This window comes from Fringilla coelebs (genome assembly GCF_963513975.1).
Source record: "Fringilla coelebs genome assembly, chromosome: 1".
Classification (NCBI taxonomy): Eukaryota; Metazoa; Chordata; class Aves; order Passeriformes; family Fringillidae; genus Fringilla; species Fringilla coelebs.
In genome coordinates, this window is record NC_140028.1 from 107664060 (window position 1) to 107685014 (window position 20955).

The 20955-nt window shown below is 35.7% G+C and overlaps 1 protein-coding gene across 2 annotated transcripts in view; it reads right to left on the minus strand.

Moving 5' to 3' along the window:
- The window catches only part of LARS2 (leucyl-tRNA synthetase 2, mitochondrial), an 82658-nt gene that overhangs the window by 34827 nt on the left and 26876 nt on the right, over positions 1 to 20955 (minus strand). Inside the window, exons 7-12 of one of the 2 annotated variants that reach the window (XM_084211268.1) lie at positions 19561 to 19704; positions 7975 to 8082; positions 6285 to 6444; positions 2994 to 3098; positions 2267 to 2338; positions 204 to 319 (exon numbers count right to left, since the gene is read on the minus strand). In XM_084211268.1, coding sequence (XP_084067394.1) covers positions 204 to 319; positions 2267 to 2338; positions 2994 to 3098; positions 6285 to 6444; positions 7975 to 8082; positions 19561 to 19704 — 705 coding nt within the window. The remainder of the gene's footprint in view (positions 1 to 203; positions 320 to 2266; positions 2339 to 2993; positions 3099 to 6284; positions 6445 to 7974; positions 8083 to 19560; positions 19705 to 20955) is intronic. The other variant, XM_084211269.1, reaches the window with a different exon arrangement.

Consider the following 20955-nt stretch of genomic DNA (forward strand, 5'->3'; position numbering starts at 1 on the left):
TATTTTATTGCCACAGCAGGGCCAACATATTTCATCATTAAATTATTCCCAGAAATTTGGTAGCATAAGCTTGGCTTGATTAAAAAAAAAAACAAACAAAAAAAATCCCTTTAATCATACAAAGTATTTGGCACTCTTGACAAAACAGATTTAGTTTGCATTGTTACTGTAAGCTGGAAAGAAGTCCATACTTGTATACCCACCTCTGCAGAATTAATGACCTTCTCCAAACCATTTGGCAATGTCTCAATGACTTCAGTGAAAGAAATGCCCAGATTCTTAGCTACTGCAGCATCTTCTGCACTAGTACTAGGAATTCCTAGAAGGGATGAAATAACATTTCAGTTCTATGGCACTCTCTTTATAATGACTTACATTTTCCCAAAAGAGTTAAAGAAAATTGTTTAAGAGCAGTAAAAATGTTTTTGCATTCTTTAAGCAGTGAAATTCAAACAGCAATAATTACAGCTCAGTAATTTCTCAGTTCCTCTGTAATTCAAACATTCAGCAATGTCCTGTCCCTCTTTGAGAAAAGTTTGAAAATGTGATGGTTCTGAAAAAACTAAAAATAAAGCCATAAAATTTGGATAGAATTATAGAATTTTCAATATAAACATATTATATAAATATAATATATTTAAACAATATAAATTTTAATTCTATTTGCTAATATGATAATCAAAGACCCCAAAAAAAGCAGTCTTCCTGTTTCAATATTAATTTATCTCTAATTTCATAGAATTATGAAATAATAGAATATTATTAGAATTAGAAGTCATCTAATTTCATCATAATGCAACAGTCTCAAACATTACTATCCCTTTAACTTACTATGAAAGACATGATTTGTTTATAAACTCAGGGAAACTATTAAAATAACATCAGTTTGCTATTCAGACTATAACTAGTTAGAACACTTCCTACAGCTATTCAGATGAGTTACACAACTCACACTATTTAAGGCTCCCAAAGCTCTCTTTCCCTCTGCATTTTATTATTTGGGACAGTCATGCATTTTAATTCTGCTCTGGAGGGTTTCACAGTGAGTTAAGAAATTTCTTAGCTTGTTTTATTATCACATGTATTCTGAAATAAGATATTAACAGATTTATTATTTACACAGAGATACATATTTCTGCATATTTTTCCCCTTCAATGATAATTTATATAATAATTTAACCCATCTTGCAATTACTGTCATCTTTAAAAGGCAAAGAAACTTATTCCAACAAGACAATGCCAGCATTAAACTGGTGAAAACTACACACAAAAGTTCTCAAAATATTTGCTGAGCACATTGGAATTTTTAACTAAACCAGCTTAACAATTGTCTTAGTTCAGGCAGTGAAATGCCAGTTATACTTTAACTCTGCCAATATGTGGAAGTTTGGAAGCAGATGACTAGAGAAAATCAAACAAAACTACTCTGTGACAAGTACCTCCTTAACTAGAAAAACACAAAATTGCTATTTTATCTTCCCAGCAGATGCACACTCTTGCCATTTCAAGAACAATGTTTGTATCTTAATTTGTCACAGAGCCCTGCAGTCTGCAACAGGTGACTTCACAATATGCTCTACAAATGGAAAAAAGCAGCTCCCACTTTTTGGTCTGCTTCCTTTTGGAAAGATGATGCTATTAATGTACACTGGCAAAGCTCAACAGCTGGCACCCACAGCTTCTCATGAAGAGCTGGGCTGTTTCCAGCAGACATAAGGCCAAGGTACGTGCCAGCAAACTGGAAGATTTTAAGGAAAATTAAGATTAGGTATCTCAATCATTTGGCTTCTCCTATATGAGGAAAACCTTTGTTTGTCAAAACCAGATTCAAATCTAAAGTGTAACATGTGGGCATATTATAAGCAAGGTATGCAGCCCAAATGGGTAATTTCCATCAGCCCTGTGAGGGCCATCCAAGACATTTTTGCACAGTCAGCTGGTTTAATTGAGTCCAGTTGTGCAAAAATAGCCAATATTGGCAGCAGTGAAAGCAGCAGCCCCAGGACAGGAAAGAAGTATCAGCAATAGGGAGGCAACAAGAGGAGTTAAGGGATAGGAATGCACTGGAAAAAGGGAAGAAGACATAATTATTTCCCTTTAGGACTAGCATAGAACATTGACTTCTCAATGCAGCTGAGACCACGGCAAAGCACAAGAGTAAACAAAGAGCTCAGTGGGTGCAGATTAAAATGGAAATGGTTTTTAAAACTTAGTACAATTTCTACTTTGACTTGTTAGGACAATCACATTATCTAAGAGGATGTACTTAGCTGCCCAGTTTTGGGACCAGGCTCCGTGCCCAGGAAAGGAGTAAGACAGGCAGCTTCATAGGACAATTCTGAGAACAGAAGCTCACTGCAGGTGATTCAGCATCCTCTAGCAACACCCCCCCCACCTCCACTTACTGATCCTCTACTCTAAATCAGGTGCCTTAAATGCTACCTTGAGAGATAAAGGATCTAAGATAACTCCAAGATTCCCTGAAAACAATTATTACCTATCCTGAACAATTTTACTGGCCTCAAAACAAATATTACTAGTCAAAGTTGGAAGTTTTGTACATTTACCATCTGAAGCATTTCTCTATAAGCATGTACATAATTTATGTAAACTTTAGACACACAAAAAAGGCCAAAAGTTAGGGTTGTTTGCAAAAAAATGGTAGCTCTGTTTTGATTAAGAATGGTGAAAGACAGCCAAACACATATGTTGTAGGTAATCAATTTTCATAAGATATGCAGACCCTCAAACTTAGCTCATTAAATGCACTAATTTTATAATATTTCCATTTAAAATTATCATCCTGTAAATCTCTTCACCCACATAGGTTCCACAAAGCTCCTTTTCCCTTTCTTCTTCCCTAATGGAGAACAGAAATCCAAAATCCAGGAGAGAGAGCCTCTATGTTCAAATATTTACTACACCAGTATCTTGTGCTCCAATACAGCAACTGAAAAGCATACTATTCCACTTAAATATCTAATGGCACATACCTATTTTAGTATCAAGATAATTGTCAAAATTGGTTTTTGCTGAGATGACTACAGGAATCTCCTGATTGGTAAGCAAATTCACAGCTGTCACCGAAGTAAGCGAGTCTGAAAACAAATGTAATGATATGGTAAGTAAAATATAACAGAAAATATGCTAAGAACATCACTTACCATTACAATGCAGTTTATCTTAAACTTACATGAATTTTAAATAACAGTTTTCTTTAAAAAAGAAAGAAAGTGACAAACCTATTCACATTTCAAAAACGCTCAGATGTATTAAAATGCTCAGTAAGTCAGATTGGTAAATTATCATGATTAGAAAACATACTTATAACAAGCACTTCTATAAAAACAGAGTAAGATTTGGATTATAACAAAAAATTGAGTCTTTGATCAAAATACAGGCTGCTGCAAAGTTGTACAAATTTGTTTTAATAAGCCCTGATTTATGTCCTAGCATACAATGCTACAAAATCCAACCAAAAATCAGATAAAACTGCAGGGGAGCATTTATCCTTATGATTTAAATTCTTACAAAAGAACTACAAAGCATGTGACATCTTTTTTTCTAACCTGTGTTAAAAAGCCACCTAAGTAACCTACTGATTTCCAAACAGGATATTCATATTCCAGATGAGGAACCCAAAGTCCAAGCAAGGGGAAATAGGAGAGGAGAGGAGAGAATTAAGGGTGAGAACCAATAAACTGAAATTGATTTACAACGTGCAGATTGGGTGGCTCAGCAAGAAGAAAACCAAATCTGAATATTCCAAATTTTGAGGATTTGAACCTTGCATCTCAATTTGGACCTATTTCTAACTTTTTCAGTGCCTTGAAGTTGATGATAATTACAATCATTAAAATATGGGCTGCTAAGAGCTTCCTTTCACCTTTCTTCATAGCTAAGCTGAGGCTATGAAGGCTTGTACTGCAATGCAAAAAATCTGCTTGAAGTAAAGTAACAGCAATTTTGAGAGCAGGGCTGTTGTATCTCATCAGGCTTCTCAACACAAATGATACATTTATTTATTTCTGATTACTACTTTTCCAAATTTTAGGCGTCTGAGGTATTCATATTATAAAGAAAATTTCCACACTCAAACCACAGCACACAGCTTTCCTCTGTTTAAAAAAAGTACAAAAGGGACAATTCAATTTCATTTTTTAAAAGCAAGCAACCAAGAACTGTCATGAGCAGGAAGCTGAGTGGGCAGGGCACTGCTTTTAAAAATAACTTTTCTCTTCCACCCAGCAATAATTTTCATGTTATGCTGGAACCCAAAATAATAACTGCAGTTTATGAAGGTGCTCTTTCCTGTGCTCATTTGCTCACATCATTATCATCATAAGCAAAAAGAGAGAGTGGTACAGGTACAAGGGCAAGACAATGTATGCAGAGTATTATAATGAGATAATGAACAACCTAACAGTCAAGTCTTTATCTCAGGCACCTCCTGCTGCCCAAACCATTAGACTTACCAGATTCTAAATTAACATACATTTTTCAAGGCAAAAAACCCCCAACAATTAAATTGATTGTTTGACAACTGGTTGTTCTATTTATTTAAATAATAGTAGCCTAAAATACAGACATGTACTTCAAGACTAAAGGTTTTAGAGCTTTCAGTTACTTCGCTATACAATTGCTGTTTTTTCTCTCCTAGAAAACATAAAAACATACCCTCCTAATTATTTAAATGAGAACACAATGAAGAAAGAGAATGGCAAGACTATGCCCATTGAAAAGAAAACAATTACATTTAATTAAATTAAAATTTCAGTGTTACTGAGGAATTTTTTTTTATAAAATTCTTGGTTAATGGGAAAATAGGGTCTATATAAGACCATCCAGAATTTCTTTTTATTTAAATGCCATTTTTGGCCTTTCACATGTAAATTGCCAATTTCAGCTAATTTCAACTGAAGAATGTCTGTAAGTATATTCACAAGTAGCAGGAGTATACAATGGCAGAGTTATGTGAAATTGTGCCTCTTTTTTGAAAAATTTTGGCTGTCATTATTTCAATTCAGAGTTTCTTAATTTAACTCAGTCAAAAACTTTAAGCTTATTGTTAATAGACACACAGAAAAGCTTTTGCAAGTATTTCTACTTAAAAACCAAAATAAAAACATGCCATTGTCCTTATTAAAAACAAATTTTTCACTTTTGTGGTTTGGCTTAAAGCACAGGATCCAACAAAGGTACAGGCACATGCATGAATGTGTGTTTGTGCAGTTAGTGCTTTGATTTGGTTCAACTGCAAGAATTGCAAAATTGTTCTCCAAAATTCTCCAAGTTTTTCTCACCTCAGACAAGGGCTTTATGTTCTCAACACAGTCAGGCTCCATGTTTCTTTCTACTAGCAAGCAAACTTTTTAAAGGTAGAAAATAAGTACTTAAAAAAGCAGGTTCTGTACAACCAACACAATTTACCACAAGATGCTGTTAAAATCAGATGTTATCCAGACAATCTTATCTTTACCAGAGTAAGGGAAAAAGAAAATATTGAACACCAGCCTGAAGTAGAAACAAAACATATTATATTTACTCTTGTCATGTCCAGGTTTTCCAAACAATGAAAAAATACTAGACCGTGGATGCCAAATACAGGCAGAGTTGGTAGTTGGAGACTTCAGGAAAGCAGTTAAGAACAATTAAAGCATTATCAGTTGACTGTGCAAGTCATGAACTGCCACAGGGATACTCTGAATTTACCCCATTAGAGTCTTATATTAACAAAGGATCTGCATAGTAGAGTATTATTTTACTATCTACCAATGATCCACTTTGCTATGTATTAGTGATAAAACCAGAGAATTTGTTTTTATTTAAAAAATAATTTTTTAAAATAAACTAAAAAATTAGTGATATATTGACCTCTTTGGAGTCCGTATGACAGGAAGAAATCATTGCTGGTGCAAGAATTCGTTCTGCTGTCTTTGTGCTAATGACAACATATCTTACACACATGAGTTTTTCCAATGGGCTGACACAGTCAAATTTGGACTATTCATTTCTGGTGGATGAGGAAACAAGAATCTGTTCCATTGCTTTTATGTACTATGAAGTGTAACAACTATAATAATAAGTAGAATTGTAGCATAGCTGCTCTTGCCACATCTGAAACCAGGACAGGCTGATGTGACACTGTGTGACATAGCAAGAATCAAAGGCCTGCTTGCTCTCAACAGGAACAGCTCCCACTCAGCTTGGTGCACATTCTCTAAAGATCATTCTCAATAATTGTTGCTCTTCTACAACAAATTGCAGTATGAGAAAAATACCACCTTTCCCTGGGATGAACTCCCTCTGAAAGACTTCCTTGAGACTGCTATTCCCATGCAGCAGTCTATGAGTTGGTAAGATATACAAATGGGAAGCTCCATAAATGGCTTCAGGTGTATAGGTGTAAGCTGCTAGTTTCTCTTCTGTTACTTGGCCATTAACCTGAAAAAGAGCAGAAAAAAATTCCCACTGGCAGTGCAGTGCTTATAGATTTCCCTTCCTGTTCATACAGCTAATGAGTCTACATCACCCTACAGAAATACACAGATCCAAACAGCAAAGCCAGACACATTCTCACCACAGAAATCTTCCAGAATCAAACCTTGACAAACTTACTTTTAGGCCTTGAGAAAGTTGCTTTACAGTCTTGCCTTAGTTTATCCAAATATATCTATAAAAATATAATTCTAATCCCATATGTAATATTGCACTATGCTACTGAGATAGACTCAATCCCTGGCTAAGCCACCCAGAATCCTTCTATTCACTTTTAATATGCATGCCTTGTTTCCAAGAAACTGGAGGGAGATGTTGCCTCTGAAATCTGAAGAGAATTTAGGATTTTCTCAGCTACAATATGACTATACACCATACTTCCCTGATGAAGTAAATGCTGCAAATTATGTACAGAAATAAAATAATAAAAGGTGGCACAACAAACAATTGGACATAAAATGTAAATAGTAAACTTCAAAGAATTTTAAAGAATTACCACCTGGAACTATGAACAAGGGTTATATCTTAGATCAACTGTCTGTGGAGTATATGGGGGTCTTGGTTGGAGATTTTTCTGTAGTAAGTATTGATATAAATTTTCAGAAACAATTGATGAAAATAACTTTAATACAAAGTTATTTATACAAATACAAGTACTGAATCTTTAAGCAGGGTGCAAAGCAAAGGTATTTAAAAGGTTTAATTTGTCTCAATTTGAAGTTCCAAAAAATTCAGTAGTTTAAAATAAGAATTCACTTTTAGAATGTTAGACTAGAGTAAATAATCAGAATAAAGCTTCAAAGTATAAGGGCTGAAATTTGATCAGAGTCTCTGAAAATGTCTTCTGTCACTACCATATTCACGGAGCCTTGCCCATCTCTTGACAAAAAAGGGGAAATCTGAAGTCCTTCTGTAGATAATGATATTTTTTTTTTCAGGTTTCCTTTTCCTTCTTCTCCTTTCTTTCTATCTAGCCTTCTCTGTAGCTCCATCACTACCTAATGGCGTGGTTCCATTATTTTAATTATGGGAAATAGTAAGTGAAATAATGGACAAATGTAAGCAAAGCAGTTTGCCTGAGGTCAGCCTGGGTCTGGCAGAGAAGGTGCCATGCAGAGAAAAGCAAATGCCCAACTAGACCCTAGCTGACATGTGCAGTGCCACTTGATAGTGCACCTGGCACAAATGTTGTAGCTTTTAGGGAAGTTTATTAGCTGGCATGTATTTTGGCATAAATATACACAGCCAATTTGCACCCACTTGAACACACAAACCCTTTCCTAAGGAGAATAACAGGCAGCATCTCTTCAACCCTCAAGTGCTGTTCTCCAGGAATCTGTGCTGCTCTGTGCATGAATACAATAATCATCTTTTTTAGGTGGTTTCAAGCTTTTAAGATCTGGGAATCCATTCCCATCACACATTTCAGGGGTTGCAGTTAGCCCAAGAGAGCAGCAAGTGAAATTTCTGACTTACCTTTAGCAAGAAGTCAAGAGAGCACCCAACACAATCACCTATCCAATTTGCTTGCATTTCTTTAATACCATACCACTCGGGGAGATCAGATAAAGCATCAAACATGGCCTTAAGCAACAAAAGAAAGAATTAGGACATTCAACTTTTGTAAGCATATGAATTAATACTATGGGTTTAATTATAACTAACAGCAAAATAGCAAGGTGCTGATAAAAACATTGGAAAAGGTGATTTTATATTGCTGCTACCTCAAATTAATCTCTCTGAGAATAGAACTAACATGGTACAAGCCAGAGGTATGAAACAACCAACAGAGACCCTCTTGTTATTAAAAGTGACCTCTTTTGAATGGACTAGACCTTGAGATACAAGAATGAAAAACTTAGATGGAAATAACCACAGAAAATATTCCCAGTGGTTGTAACTCCTGGGAAGTGTAGGTGACCTACTGAGCTGAACAAGACTTAACAGACGTACTTGCAGATATGAAGCCTACATTTGTATTAGCTGTTTTAGACAATAGCCTAGAGATTGCAGACAGACAAAAGGTGTTAACATGTCCTAAAATTTTCAAGCTCTGGCTTAAAATAGCATGATAGTTTCTAGCTATCTATTTTTTCATATTTTGTATTGATATTTTACCAAGCACAACAAGCTGCAAAATTGATTGGGATCTTTAGGTAGTATCATCCTGCAAAAACAACACTAATCATAATAACAAAGGTCTGTATTAAAATTAAAAAAAATATAATATTATAATAATAAAATTCTTATAAGCAACCAGCAATGAAGCTGGGTCTAGAGGGGTCAAAGGTCTAGAGCAAGTCTTATGAAGAGTAGCTGATGCTCCTGAAGACTTTTAGCCTGGATAAAAGGAAGCTTAGGGAGGACCTTAGCATTCCACAATGCCCAAAAGGAGGCTGTAGTGAAATGGGGGTCAGTCTCTTCCCTCAGGTAACAAATGATGGGACCAGAGGAAATGGTCTCAAGTTGCACCAGGGGAGGATACTAGAAAAACATTCACCATGGCAAGGGCTGTCAAACACTGGAACAGACTGCCCAGGGAAGTGCTTGAGTCATCATCTCTGGAGGTATTTAGAAGACCCACAGACGTGGTGCTTAGGGACAGGGTTTACTGATGGACTCGGCAGTGCTAGCTTAATGGCTGGACTTGAGGATCTCAAGGGTTTTTTCCAACCTAAATGGTTTTATATTATGCAGCAATGAAGAAATTCAGTGTTGCCTCCTACTAGCCATAATGTACAACAGCCAGTTTGTAACTTCTATGGATATTTGCACTCAACAAGACATAAATCTATATATTTATGTGCTTTGAGATGTGTGGAATGGGAGCATAAAAGTCTATTCCAAGTCAACTAGTATTTGTCTAAAAAGTTTGAACAGCATGATTTTAATGAATGGCATCTATAACAATGTAAAGAAGACAGATAACTTAAAGTTCATCTCATTTTTCACTTCGTAACACTTCACATTTTTGTTATGAATACTGTGACTGTCCAAAATCTTTACTTTGGTGGAAGTACAGCCAGAGGCATGAGTCATTTGGACAGATGGTGAATATGCTGAACAATTACAGTTAAAACCTAAGAATAAGGCAACATGCTGAATAATTTCTCCTTCAGCTGTGACTCGCAACATCAAATGTGCAAGCTCTTTATTATCCCAGCAATTACTATCAACCTGCAAGGATGGACAGTAGCTACTAGCTGCTGTTCAAACCAAACAGAAGGCAGGTGGATAATTAGTGAATGCACAATTAATTCTTCTCCAAGAATGCATTTTAAGCTCTGTTTTAATGACATACTTAACTAATTTCAAAGTGAGATGTGTAAAAGTTACCGTAAGTATTGGTAGTTTAGTTACTGCTCTGTGTATATCTGTCATTCAAAATACAACAAAAGCAAGGTCCTTTGTAAACCATAATATTACACCACCACTTGGGATTTTTATTCCTTTCTACAGTTTTAAGAATCAAACCAATTTATTCATGATTTATAAATAAGAGAATGTTAGGCTTTTGGAGAGATTTTTATTATACTATATCTTTAAGCAGTTTTAACAATTGCAAGCATGCTATATCACAGAGAATTCAAAGTCTGTAGTATTCTCATTAATTGCACCGTTCCAGAAACAACTAAGCTTTATCTACCATGATCAATCTATGTACTTATATAATTATGAAAGAAAATAAATAATTGGATGTATATATAATATATCTCTATACTATGTATATATACTCTATACATGCACACAATACCTAGATACATTCTCTGTAAGAACCTTATGCATTTTAGAAAGAATGAAATTGTGTCAGTACATGCAGAACTGGCTGTTCACATTAGATATCCATTCTAATCTACATCACATTTTGCCGCCAGAAGCAGCTAATTGTGCATGTGTTCTACTGAAACCGTACAGACTGTATCTGCTTGCCGGCAAAGCTTCCTAGATGCTTGTTCACTGCAGTATTCATACACCAAGATTGTCAATACCAGTGTGATAATGATTTTACTGTAATTCATTGGCCTTATTAGAAATTTCAGTATGACTTAACCCAGTTCTTCTCTTGATAATGCAATTACTTCATGCAACTAAATACAGGAAGAGCCAACTTTACTTCATGTGAATGAAGATAACTAAGCTTACTCTGCATGATGATGAAGCCTAGCAGGGTTTGCAAACATAAACCCTTTATAACTTAATTTATACATAAACAGTTTAGTGTGATAGGAAACAAAAAACCCAAGCAAACAAAAAAACTTCAAAAATGTTCAAAATGGAATTATGATTCCCAGTTCTTTGCATTCAACAAACTCCTTAGGTTTCTTGTCAAGGCTATGAACAGCAGGTGAAGCAGAAAATGAACATGCAAACCATAAACAATCTACCTGGTGTTAAAAAGGCAAATAATATACAATATGCACACTGCCAGCATGTCAGTAAGTGTTTCTGAATGGTAAATTATCTAGGGTACTCACTAGCAGGAAAACAGAGAAACATCAATTCTTACACACATGAACGCACTTGTACATTCAAAATTCATATGCGCAAACTAGGACCTTTTAAAAAGATAGTTTAAGGAAAACCCTTTAAAAATGCTTTTCATTTTCAAATCCAATTGCACTGCACCCTACAAAATACATGCCCACAAATATATGCCAAAACTTTTATTAATATTAAAAAAATTACATGTATACTATTTGGGTATACAAAACTCAACCAATGCTAGCATAGAAATTCCTGAATATTTTAAGTTACTGTTTGGGAAGTTAAATATTAACTCCCATGAATTTTGCTTCCAGGCTATTTTTAAAAAATCACTGCCACGTTCAATAGAACATTTTCTGAATCATTAGAGTAGTCCCATGAATTCTGCTCCAAATTTTAATTTGCAAATTGCCAACCCTGGCACTATTCAAGGCCAGGTCAGATGGGGCCTTGAGCAACCTGGTCTAGTGGGAGGTGTCCCTGCCCATGGCAAAGGGGATTGCGACTAGATGATCTTTAAGGTTCATTCCGACACCTTAACATTCTGTGATTCTGTAATTACTGTTAATTTCCATAAAAAAAAACCTGATCCTTAAAAATGTGTATATAACATCTCATTATTTCTGCCACAAATTTGTTAACTTGATTTGTTAACACAGAGAAGACAATCACCAAGAAGACTCCCAGCACACAGGCAAATAAACAAAAGTAAAACCATGTTGGAGTCAGCAGGGGAAAAAGAACAACAGCAGCATTTCAGTCCAGTAAGCAGAGAGTGATAAGATTATCAAATAAACTCAATTTTCAAATTTCTGATGATAACTTAATAGTGAGAAATCTGGAAACATTAGGTAGCAGAGTATTTCTGCTTTCATTTCTCATTACTCAGAAAGAGACAAGAAAATTTCAAATGCAAACATCTAATTACAGGAGAAATTACTCCCATCTTAATTAAACATAAGTCAAGGAATAGCATAAATACATTTTGGCAGTCTTTCAGATCTAAAGATAGACAGACTCAGGAAAAGGTAAAGAAATGAAAGTTGTGTTCGGGGATGAGAATGATTTAAAGGCTCTTACACCTGAAGAAGTTGGAGACTGAGGATAAACCAATGTTTCATGGACTTTTTTACTCTTTCAGAACATGCAGAAAATCCTGGCACAGCCAGAAGATGAAAGTCAACTACCTCAGATGATCAGAGAGTAACTAAATCAAGATGAGTTTTGCTGAAAATTCATCAAAGACAATGATGACCAAGCCTAAAACTAGAAGTAACACATTGTATGTGAAAAACTGGTCTCACATTTCTAGCTGTTTAGTCTGCTGAGGATTATGACAGAAACAGAACTTCAGTTAAGCAATTTTCAGGCAAAAAAGATCCAGAAAATCCAAGAATATAAGTGCTTTACAATTTCCCAAGAGCATCTCAACTCCAAAAGTCCTCCTGCTTTAGTTCAAAGAAAGATTCTGCTGAACCCCTAAAAAATTCAGTCTCTAACTTCATGAACTAAAAGTTTTAGTAGATCAACACCTGCTACTAATTTCATATTTAGTGAGAGTAATTTAACTCCTCTATGATAGTACATTAAATAAAGAGGAAAATCTAAATATAAGCTATATAATCAAATGTATACTTTTTTTTTTTAATGAAGACACTTCAATGAAGTTTGACAAATCTGCAAGGTAGCAAGAAGATCAGAATAAAAAATTCAGCAAAAGGTTGCATTTCAGAAGAATTCAATTAGCAAAATAAAATTGCATTCTACTAAATTACAATAAATTTTAAAAGCTTTGCTTCTGAGGAAGAGTCAAATAAATATCCAAGCTCTGTTTGGATTAAAATTAAATTCTTCACTTCATTTGATCAAACTCCCAAAAGAGCAACCAAATGTAAACTAAAGATTACACAAAATCATTTAATACAACTTAATATATTAACATATATTAAAGTACAGGAAATTAAAGCTAGGCTGCCCACTGTTTTATTTTGCACTCTCTTGCATTGTTCCAACTGTGATTATATGGTACAGTTTCTGCTTTCATTTAGTATCTTGTTTTATATTTCTTCTTCTCCTTCAGTAGTTCCTGTCTGTACTATTGTAGGTCACTCTTGGCTTTTATTTCCCATGTGTGAAGAATACTGAAAACATACATTAAAGAGGAGCAATAACACAGACACTGCGTATACTGAAAATTCTTTCTCATAAATGTCTGAACTGTCAGCAGTTTTCCCATTTTCTTACCTACAATTTATGGTCAACAAACACCTCTGGTGTGATTACACAGAGCTGAGGCAAAGAAATGTTTCCTTAAAAGCAAAAAGTAAATTCAGAATTATTCTCTAGATTTGCTCTTCAGAGCTGTTCCTTGCTTAAATTTCCGAAGAGAAGATACTCCCTTTCTGAAATAATGAAGTATATATTTGTGATGAGTAACTGAATCCATAAATAGACAAGCTCTTCAAAACATTTGTTATCATTTTTAATAGCATTAAGTATGCACTGTTTTGATTAACCTTATACCAACAGGAACTTAAATGTACACTGCTGTACCATCAAATGAGATGCTGGTGCCATTTCTTAGGAATTAAGTGCTCAGCAAGCTGAGGAAGCACTGCTCTTGGTCCTTGTCCAGGAGACAGCTCTCAGCCTGGCTCAAGAAGAAGAGTTTCAAATTGAGCTTGATCAGGCCTGCTCTGTTGGGAGAAGACAACTATGAGCTAGACTCCACGTGTGGGAATCAAAACAAATCACACAAAGAATGAAAAAGAGCCAGCATATCGGTTCTCAGTGATGAGGCATTACCTCCTGCTATGAAATCCCCAGTGCTACCAAGACTCCTAACATCCTGAAATTCAGTACTTCAATTTCATTACATTTCATTACCATTCTGCTTAAGATCTCAGAAATAAAATACAAAATAAAAAAAATCAAGCAAAACACAATTACATGAAATAACTCCAAATCTAGTCAGAAGAGACAAAAAGGGCTGGCAGATGCAGTACAAAGCCAGAGAAAACCTGGAGAAGAGCTGTAGCTCATTTGCTGCTTTCCCCCCACAAAGTCAGCACCATGCCCAACATCTGTGTTCCTGATACCCACAAAAAATGAGAAGGGTTTATCTCTAAATGCCTTTACAAAAAAAACTTAACTAGGAAAGGGTGCTACTTATCTGTATAGCAACTGTAAATTACATCAGTAGAATTTTGTTGGTTATGTTCCCCATTATTTGAATTAAACACACTGCCCTACTGCTGTGCAAAAACAGGGAGATGATTTAAGGCAAGACTTGAAGTTTTAAAGTTGCTTCTGTTTCATTTTATTCCAGAGAAGATTATTTTCCAGCTATTTGAATGAATTTTTGTACAGTAAAATATGGAAAAGAATTGTATAAAATTAATTTAGAAAGAACAGCTTCTATAAAAAGACTAACCTTGCCAATTCTGTTTTGAGGACTCAGTTGACCACATATAAAAACCTCCATAAAAGCAATTTACAGGTACACAGAGAAAATACTAACATTTACAGACAGATTTTTCCAATGAATCTGCCTACCAATTCAGCAGGGTAACCATAGCAACTAAATGTTTTAGCTTAAACATCCTAAATGCACAGAAAACAATTTGAATAATAATGCCATCAGTTAAGGCATTATATTTTTATCAAAGAAATGCATCAAAAGAAAAATAACAATTAAAATGTTCTCTAAAAATCAAAAAAAGCTGCTAGACCATTTCACATGTACTTTACAGTTTAAAAAATGGGTCACAATTACTTTATTACTTTATATAAGCAAAATGCTTTCTGCTAAGCATTAAAAGCATGGTCAATATTTTTGCCCTTTGAACAAAACTCATTACCAATGGTAAATTGCCATGTGAGCCAACACTGCTTCGTTTACAATTTTTATTGCAAGAAAGGAATATGAGCTGGTGCAGTAACTACAAAAAAAAAAATCAAAGCAAGTCCACAGGAGATGATTCCTCTGGACACAACAAAACTCTGAAAAACAGTCTGTGTAGGAATGAAGCACTGATTCCTGTAATAACCAGCTTTACAGACCACTACTCATCATGTAACTCCTGGCTGCCATTTGACCAGTAATGTAGGCACTGCAGATGAAGATTACTCTGATTAGTTTTTATTTCCATTAAGGTTGTGAGATACCAAGGAAAACATAAAATGCTAAATGGGCAAAAGAGAGAAACACAAATGACTAGAATAGAACAGCAGTATACGCTATAAATAGGCTGAAAGTTATAACAAAATAATTTGTGGATGCTACAAGCAGCAAATAGGTTATATCCAAACATATTGAGCCATTATTGCTAGCTGGCAATTTGCATGAAGAATTAAGGGCTAGAAGATGAATTAAATATATTTTAAATTGAACTTTTTTTATGAAACAAGGTTATGGAAAGACTTACATTTTCCTCCAAGGCACACAGGAATGGAGCAAGTTAACAGAAATAAAGGGTTTTTTTTCAAAATACTTTCCTACTATGTCAATTTATAGAAAACTCAAGTATAACTTTGGGGAAGGAATAGGAAACAGACTTGCAGAGAGCCATTTTTCAGAAAAAGGGCAAGGAAGGTGATACTTGTGACATTTGATCTTGAATTTCTGTAAACTTTTCAGAAGAAATATTAGTCACCACTGAAGGCACAAGAAAAAGATGACCAGAATCAAATGACTCCCTATGATACACCAAAACCAGATAAAGGCCTAACTGTGAAAAAGTGAGTGAGACACTCATAGAATTCTAACCCTCTAAGTCTGAAAGTAGCCCGAGTCGGAAAAAAATACAAGTCTTCCCCAAAAGGTGCAACGATTAAGTTACTCGTAGTGCCTTCCAATTTTTAGATTTCAAAATAAGGAGGAGTGGAACTTCAGTAGATAGCAGAAATCTAGTCACACAGCTCACTGAAAGCCTGATCCACTTAGCTCTCTACCTTTTTCCAAACCCAGGAAAAACATGTTGCACAAAGACAGATTAAATCTGCTCCGTGCCCGTGACCTTGTCCAGGCTGTGAGGAAATAAAGGGCCATGTGTGCTGGGATACAAATTCTGGCAGTACAGCCCAAAGACCTAAATGATGCTCTATACTGACAGAAAACACAGATCTTCATATCACAATGATTGTGACCACACTAACCTGACATAATCTTGTCTTAATCTTCTGGACACATTAAAAAAAAAACTGAATTGGACAAAAGATATTCAGCAGGCAATTGACACAGAAATGGGGACAAAAGGACTCAGGACCAGACAAGTTCTGGATGGGCAAGTTTCTATTTCTGTAAGCGTCTAATGCAAAACAAGTTGACCATGGATTTGAAATTCCCCATTTTATAATGCCCCCTCAGATTTCCCTTTTACAGGAGTCTGGCATATGAATTTTCAAACAACTGACAAAAAAGGGAAGTGAGATCCATAAAGAACCAAATTGCTGTACAATTGATCATTAGAGGCACAAATATATGAAGTGTCTGAACTGAAAAGAATTTCAGGAAAACAAAGCTGTACTGGCAGTGTTTCTAGTCTGTCATGTAAGTCAGGAAAATCTCTTTATGGAAATAAGTGTGTTCAAAATCAGGAGACATTAAATAATCCCCCTTGCCAAAGTGAAGGTCTCATCACCAGCAATGTATCATCCTGAAATCGTATTAGCAATTAAAGATCCTTAGCTTCTTAAAGAGATGTCTTTATCCTCCACACCTACAAGGACTAGCTCCATGAAATTTGGACCCTCCACTCCAAGAGGAAAGGCTCTGTAAATGATGAAGGTGAATTAAGGTCTCCCTCTCAATAAAGCCCATTCTCCTAGCAAGAGCTTTTGAAAAGAGGTGGGGAAGAAGGTTTGAGGAATAGGCTAGGAAGAGTGATTACTACAACCAGGGTGTTCAACAATGCAGGACAATATGGATTCAGATGAACTGTCAACAGCCTGAATCCAAAGAAAAAGGGGACAAAAGAAAGAGACTTAGGAGGAAGAATTCATGGCTCTTACCACCCCTGGAGAAGTACTGGCATGACTACCATACAGAATGAAGAAATGTGTGCAAGGATGTTTTGAGGATAACTAGTCAAATTATTCAGAAAGAGAAGCCAAAGTTGCAGCATTTCAGATCTGTAATTTGGCTCCTGTCAAAATGCTAATGTGAAACTTCCTGATTATGTCAGTGTGTGCAGAGAGTTTCTAAGAGACTGAAATACTTGGCCACTATTAGCTCAGATCCAGCCTCCCTCCAGTGGACTGTCTTCAATTGTGGCTTGCAGTTCATGGGCTGCTCTGAGTTGTACCGCCAAAACAGTCTTCTTCAGAAAATAAACCACAACATGCTATGTTATCTAGTCTCTTGCAACTTGAAAGAAAAAAAAATTGTCAAAAAAAGGGACTTTATTTGTCTTAATCTTTCAAGCATGACATCCATTGACTATGAATATATTTGACTTCATAGAGCAGAGCCTGGTAATCTGCTATTCTTATTCTAGGGTGGGGGGGGAAAGTTATTTTTCCCCCTCTACAACCAAATGTTTAAAAGCCTTGCCAAAAGAAGCAGAGTGGGACTGTTTAAAAAGATCCACAGCAACAAAAATAGGAGTGAGTGGAGGGTGAGTAAAAAGGAAAATCCAAACCACCTGCTGATTCTTGGTAGCATCTGTCACTGTACAAGAAGTGGAAGAACATGAAGGTAATGCTTGCCAAAGTACTTCAGCTGGAAGCAGTATGGCATCATTCACTGATCTGGTTGTGTCAGCTAGCACAGACCCTATGAATATCAATCACAAACAGAACAAAATTTTGGGAAACCTTCACAGAAATCTGTAGAGTTCTCAACTGTCCTTTGCAGCAATGTTTTAAGGTTTTGTAGGAGTTGATACAATTTGTCTTCCCAAAATGAAAAGCAGAAGCAGCTCTTATTCATGTCAACAAGATGTTCAAGAACAAAAGGTCACCTGGACATTTGCCCTTCACATAGGTAGGGAATATGGCAGTGCCCTAGGGTGACATCTTTGGGGGGAAGATGGGGGATGTTGTGGAGGCAAAAGTTCCTTCTTATCATCAGATAAGCCTGCTTACTGAGGAATGGCATGATCGAGACATGCTCTGCCCAAGAGATTGTGCATTTCCTGTAACAGCACTTCTCAGGTAGGCGACTAAATACAAAAGGTAAATCCTTCCTAGCTGAGGGTGGATATTGAGCAAGAGGAAATAATCCCATAAACCAAGGATGTTTTCACGGTTACTGAAAAACTCCTCAGTCATGTCTTTTGGTCTTGATGAGTAAAAATTTATGGCTGATTCACCCTTTTTAAAGGGATGTAAGTAATTGGGTACCAGCATGGATACAGGCCAGAAATATCAGTCATTGCTTCCTACAACCTGTACAGACACAATAGATGAACGACATATCAGTAGAGACAGAAACTCTAATGGAGCTCCAGCCTCAAATGGGGGGAATCAGTGAGTTGGGGCAGACCCTTAAATATCACAATGGTCATAATGAAATCTAGTGAAAAAGGAGCTGGGGAGAAAAACCACCTCAGAACATTGTGTTTATTTTGTGATACTGCAGACATGCTCCATTTTTCCTTCAGCTATTGCAAATGTTCTCTCCTTACTGCCAGAACAGGCAGCACAATCAAAAAACATGTATCTCAAGCACCTCTCTGTGTATGAAGAATCAAAGCATCAGACAGGATATCTAAAGCTTTTCTCTTTGTTATGAATAAATCTAGAGAGAGACACAGACTTCTTCTCCTTGGATAATAGTGGAAATTTGCTTTCTTGAGTCTGAGACTTGGGAAAAGGATCAAAGACAAATTTTTAGTATTTTCTTGGGAGCAACTTTCTCAATCTGTACTTGAAGTCTCAATACACAGAATACTCAGAGGGAATAAAAACTTCACCCAGACACGACAGGAAGCTGATACTTTCATCTCAGAAAGCATAAAGCCAAAACTTTTGTTCTGAATTCTGAAGTATGGAATCTACATTGTCCCAGCACAATCAAAACTGGAGCTTTTAAGAAAAAAAGGATGTTTAAATAACCTGAAAACATTTTTAAAATAACAGATTATCAACAGAGTAGAGTATGAAGTGAAGTAGAAGGTTGAGATGAACCTTCCAAAAAAAAGCAGTTAAACATAAAGAACTATGGTGCAGACACAGGAGAACTGAATGCTAGGTGATGGGCTGTACTCCATGGCTTATAAAATGCCTGCAAGTCAGCAAACGAGTTTTGTACAGCTCTACACTCAAAATATGCAGAAAAGCACTTGATGGTGAATACAGGATGCTAATGTGCAAATGCAGAACTCTAATTTATGCCTTTTGATTTCTCCAAAACTTAATCCCACACCAGTTACCTACCTACAATTCTTAAAGAGGTAAACAGAAGAACTTCAGGAGTAATAATTTTAATATACACATATACACAGGGATATTAATATGCAATTATATATTATTCAAACATGTATCTATAAAGAACCACATTCAGCTTAGTATTTCTGAATAAAAAGTCTCCTCTTCAAAGTGCTACCATAATTTCCAAAAATTGTATTCTCATACCTTTGCATAAGCAGTTGTCTTGATGAACCACTGTTTGAGGTATTTCTGCTCCACTTTTGCTCCTGAACGCCAAGAGCAACCATTATCGTCCACCTGTTCATTAGCTAGAACAGTCTGATCCACTGGATCCCAGTTGACCAAGGCCTAAAAAACAGTTGCAGGAAGATAAAATTCTTTCAGCGGCTAGTTAGAAACCAGTTTTACTTTACAGATGCCATATGAATTATCCAGAAGCACACCTCGAATGTTTACCTGAGTTTTTAAAACATCCATTTGAATCAGCAACATGGACTCAGCTGGAAAAGTTTTGAGCATTCATCTTCTCAGAACTCAAAAGACCCAAAAATGCAGTTGGCAGGGTTTGTCTAGACTGATCATGCTAGCAGGATAGGCGGACACCTGACTGCTTGGCTATAATATATAATAAGTGTTCCAGTTGACTATATTGCAAATAAAATAGTCTGATGCTTAAAAGTTGTCACTACTAATCCAAAAGTGTTGAGTCAGACTGAGGGGAATGAGTAGACAAGGATGTCCAACTCAAGAGGACAGAATCACAAGAAAGTATTACAGTGGTCAACTATATTTTAAATGAAAGAGTTGATATTATCTGTATGTCAATTGGGTGAATTACTTTTGGAATTCTTTCCTTTTCAATCCAAATGCATTAAGTGAAAACCAGTAAAGTGAAATTAATGTTCACCTCCACAAACGTTGTATTTTGAGCTTTTGAGTCAACTGAAATACAAGATATAACATACAGGGAAAGGAGCAAAAATCAAACTCAGCCTCCCCTAGTGTTGAACAATTTAACTGATCACTCATCAAAAAGGATCTAAGATCACAAAAGAATCCTATCCAAAAGTTAGCAATCCTATCCAATGTATAGCAGAAAACGCTATACATTGACTTGCAAAAATGAACAGAAAAGAAAAAAAAAAAATCAGAGCAATAGAATAATCTATTATATTGAATGTTATTTAGCATTTAAGCTAAATCAGTCTGACTGAAAAACAGTAGCTAAGTTCCTCAGAGATATAATACATTAAACATTAAAAAGAAAAAAATCAAATTATTTCTTTGGGTATGGGGAGGTCTTGTATCTCAATCAAAAATGAGTAACTGCACTCACATTGTATACTCTATTTTATCTAGCACTGATCACCTTCCGACCAGTTTCCAAAAACTCAATATTGCTTCATTTAAAATATGCTACATATTCTCACAAAGAGTAAATACCACAACCACTTTACAAATCTTATAATGAGGAGAGCTAAAAGAAAAATGCAGAGATCCCACCTTGTCTAGAAATACTGCTTACGACTGTGTGAGCAGAAAGTCTGGCTACATTTATTTATAAAAAATGTATTATCCTTAAATGAATGAATGTTTATT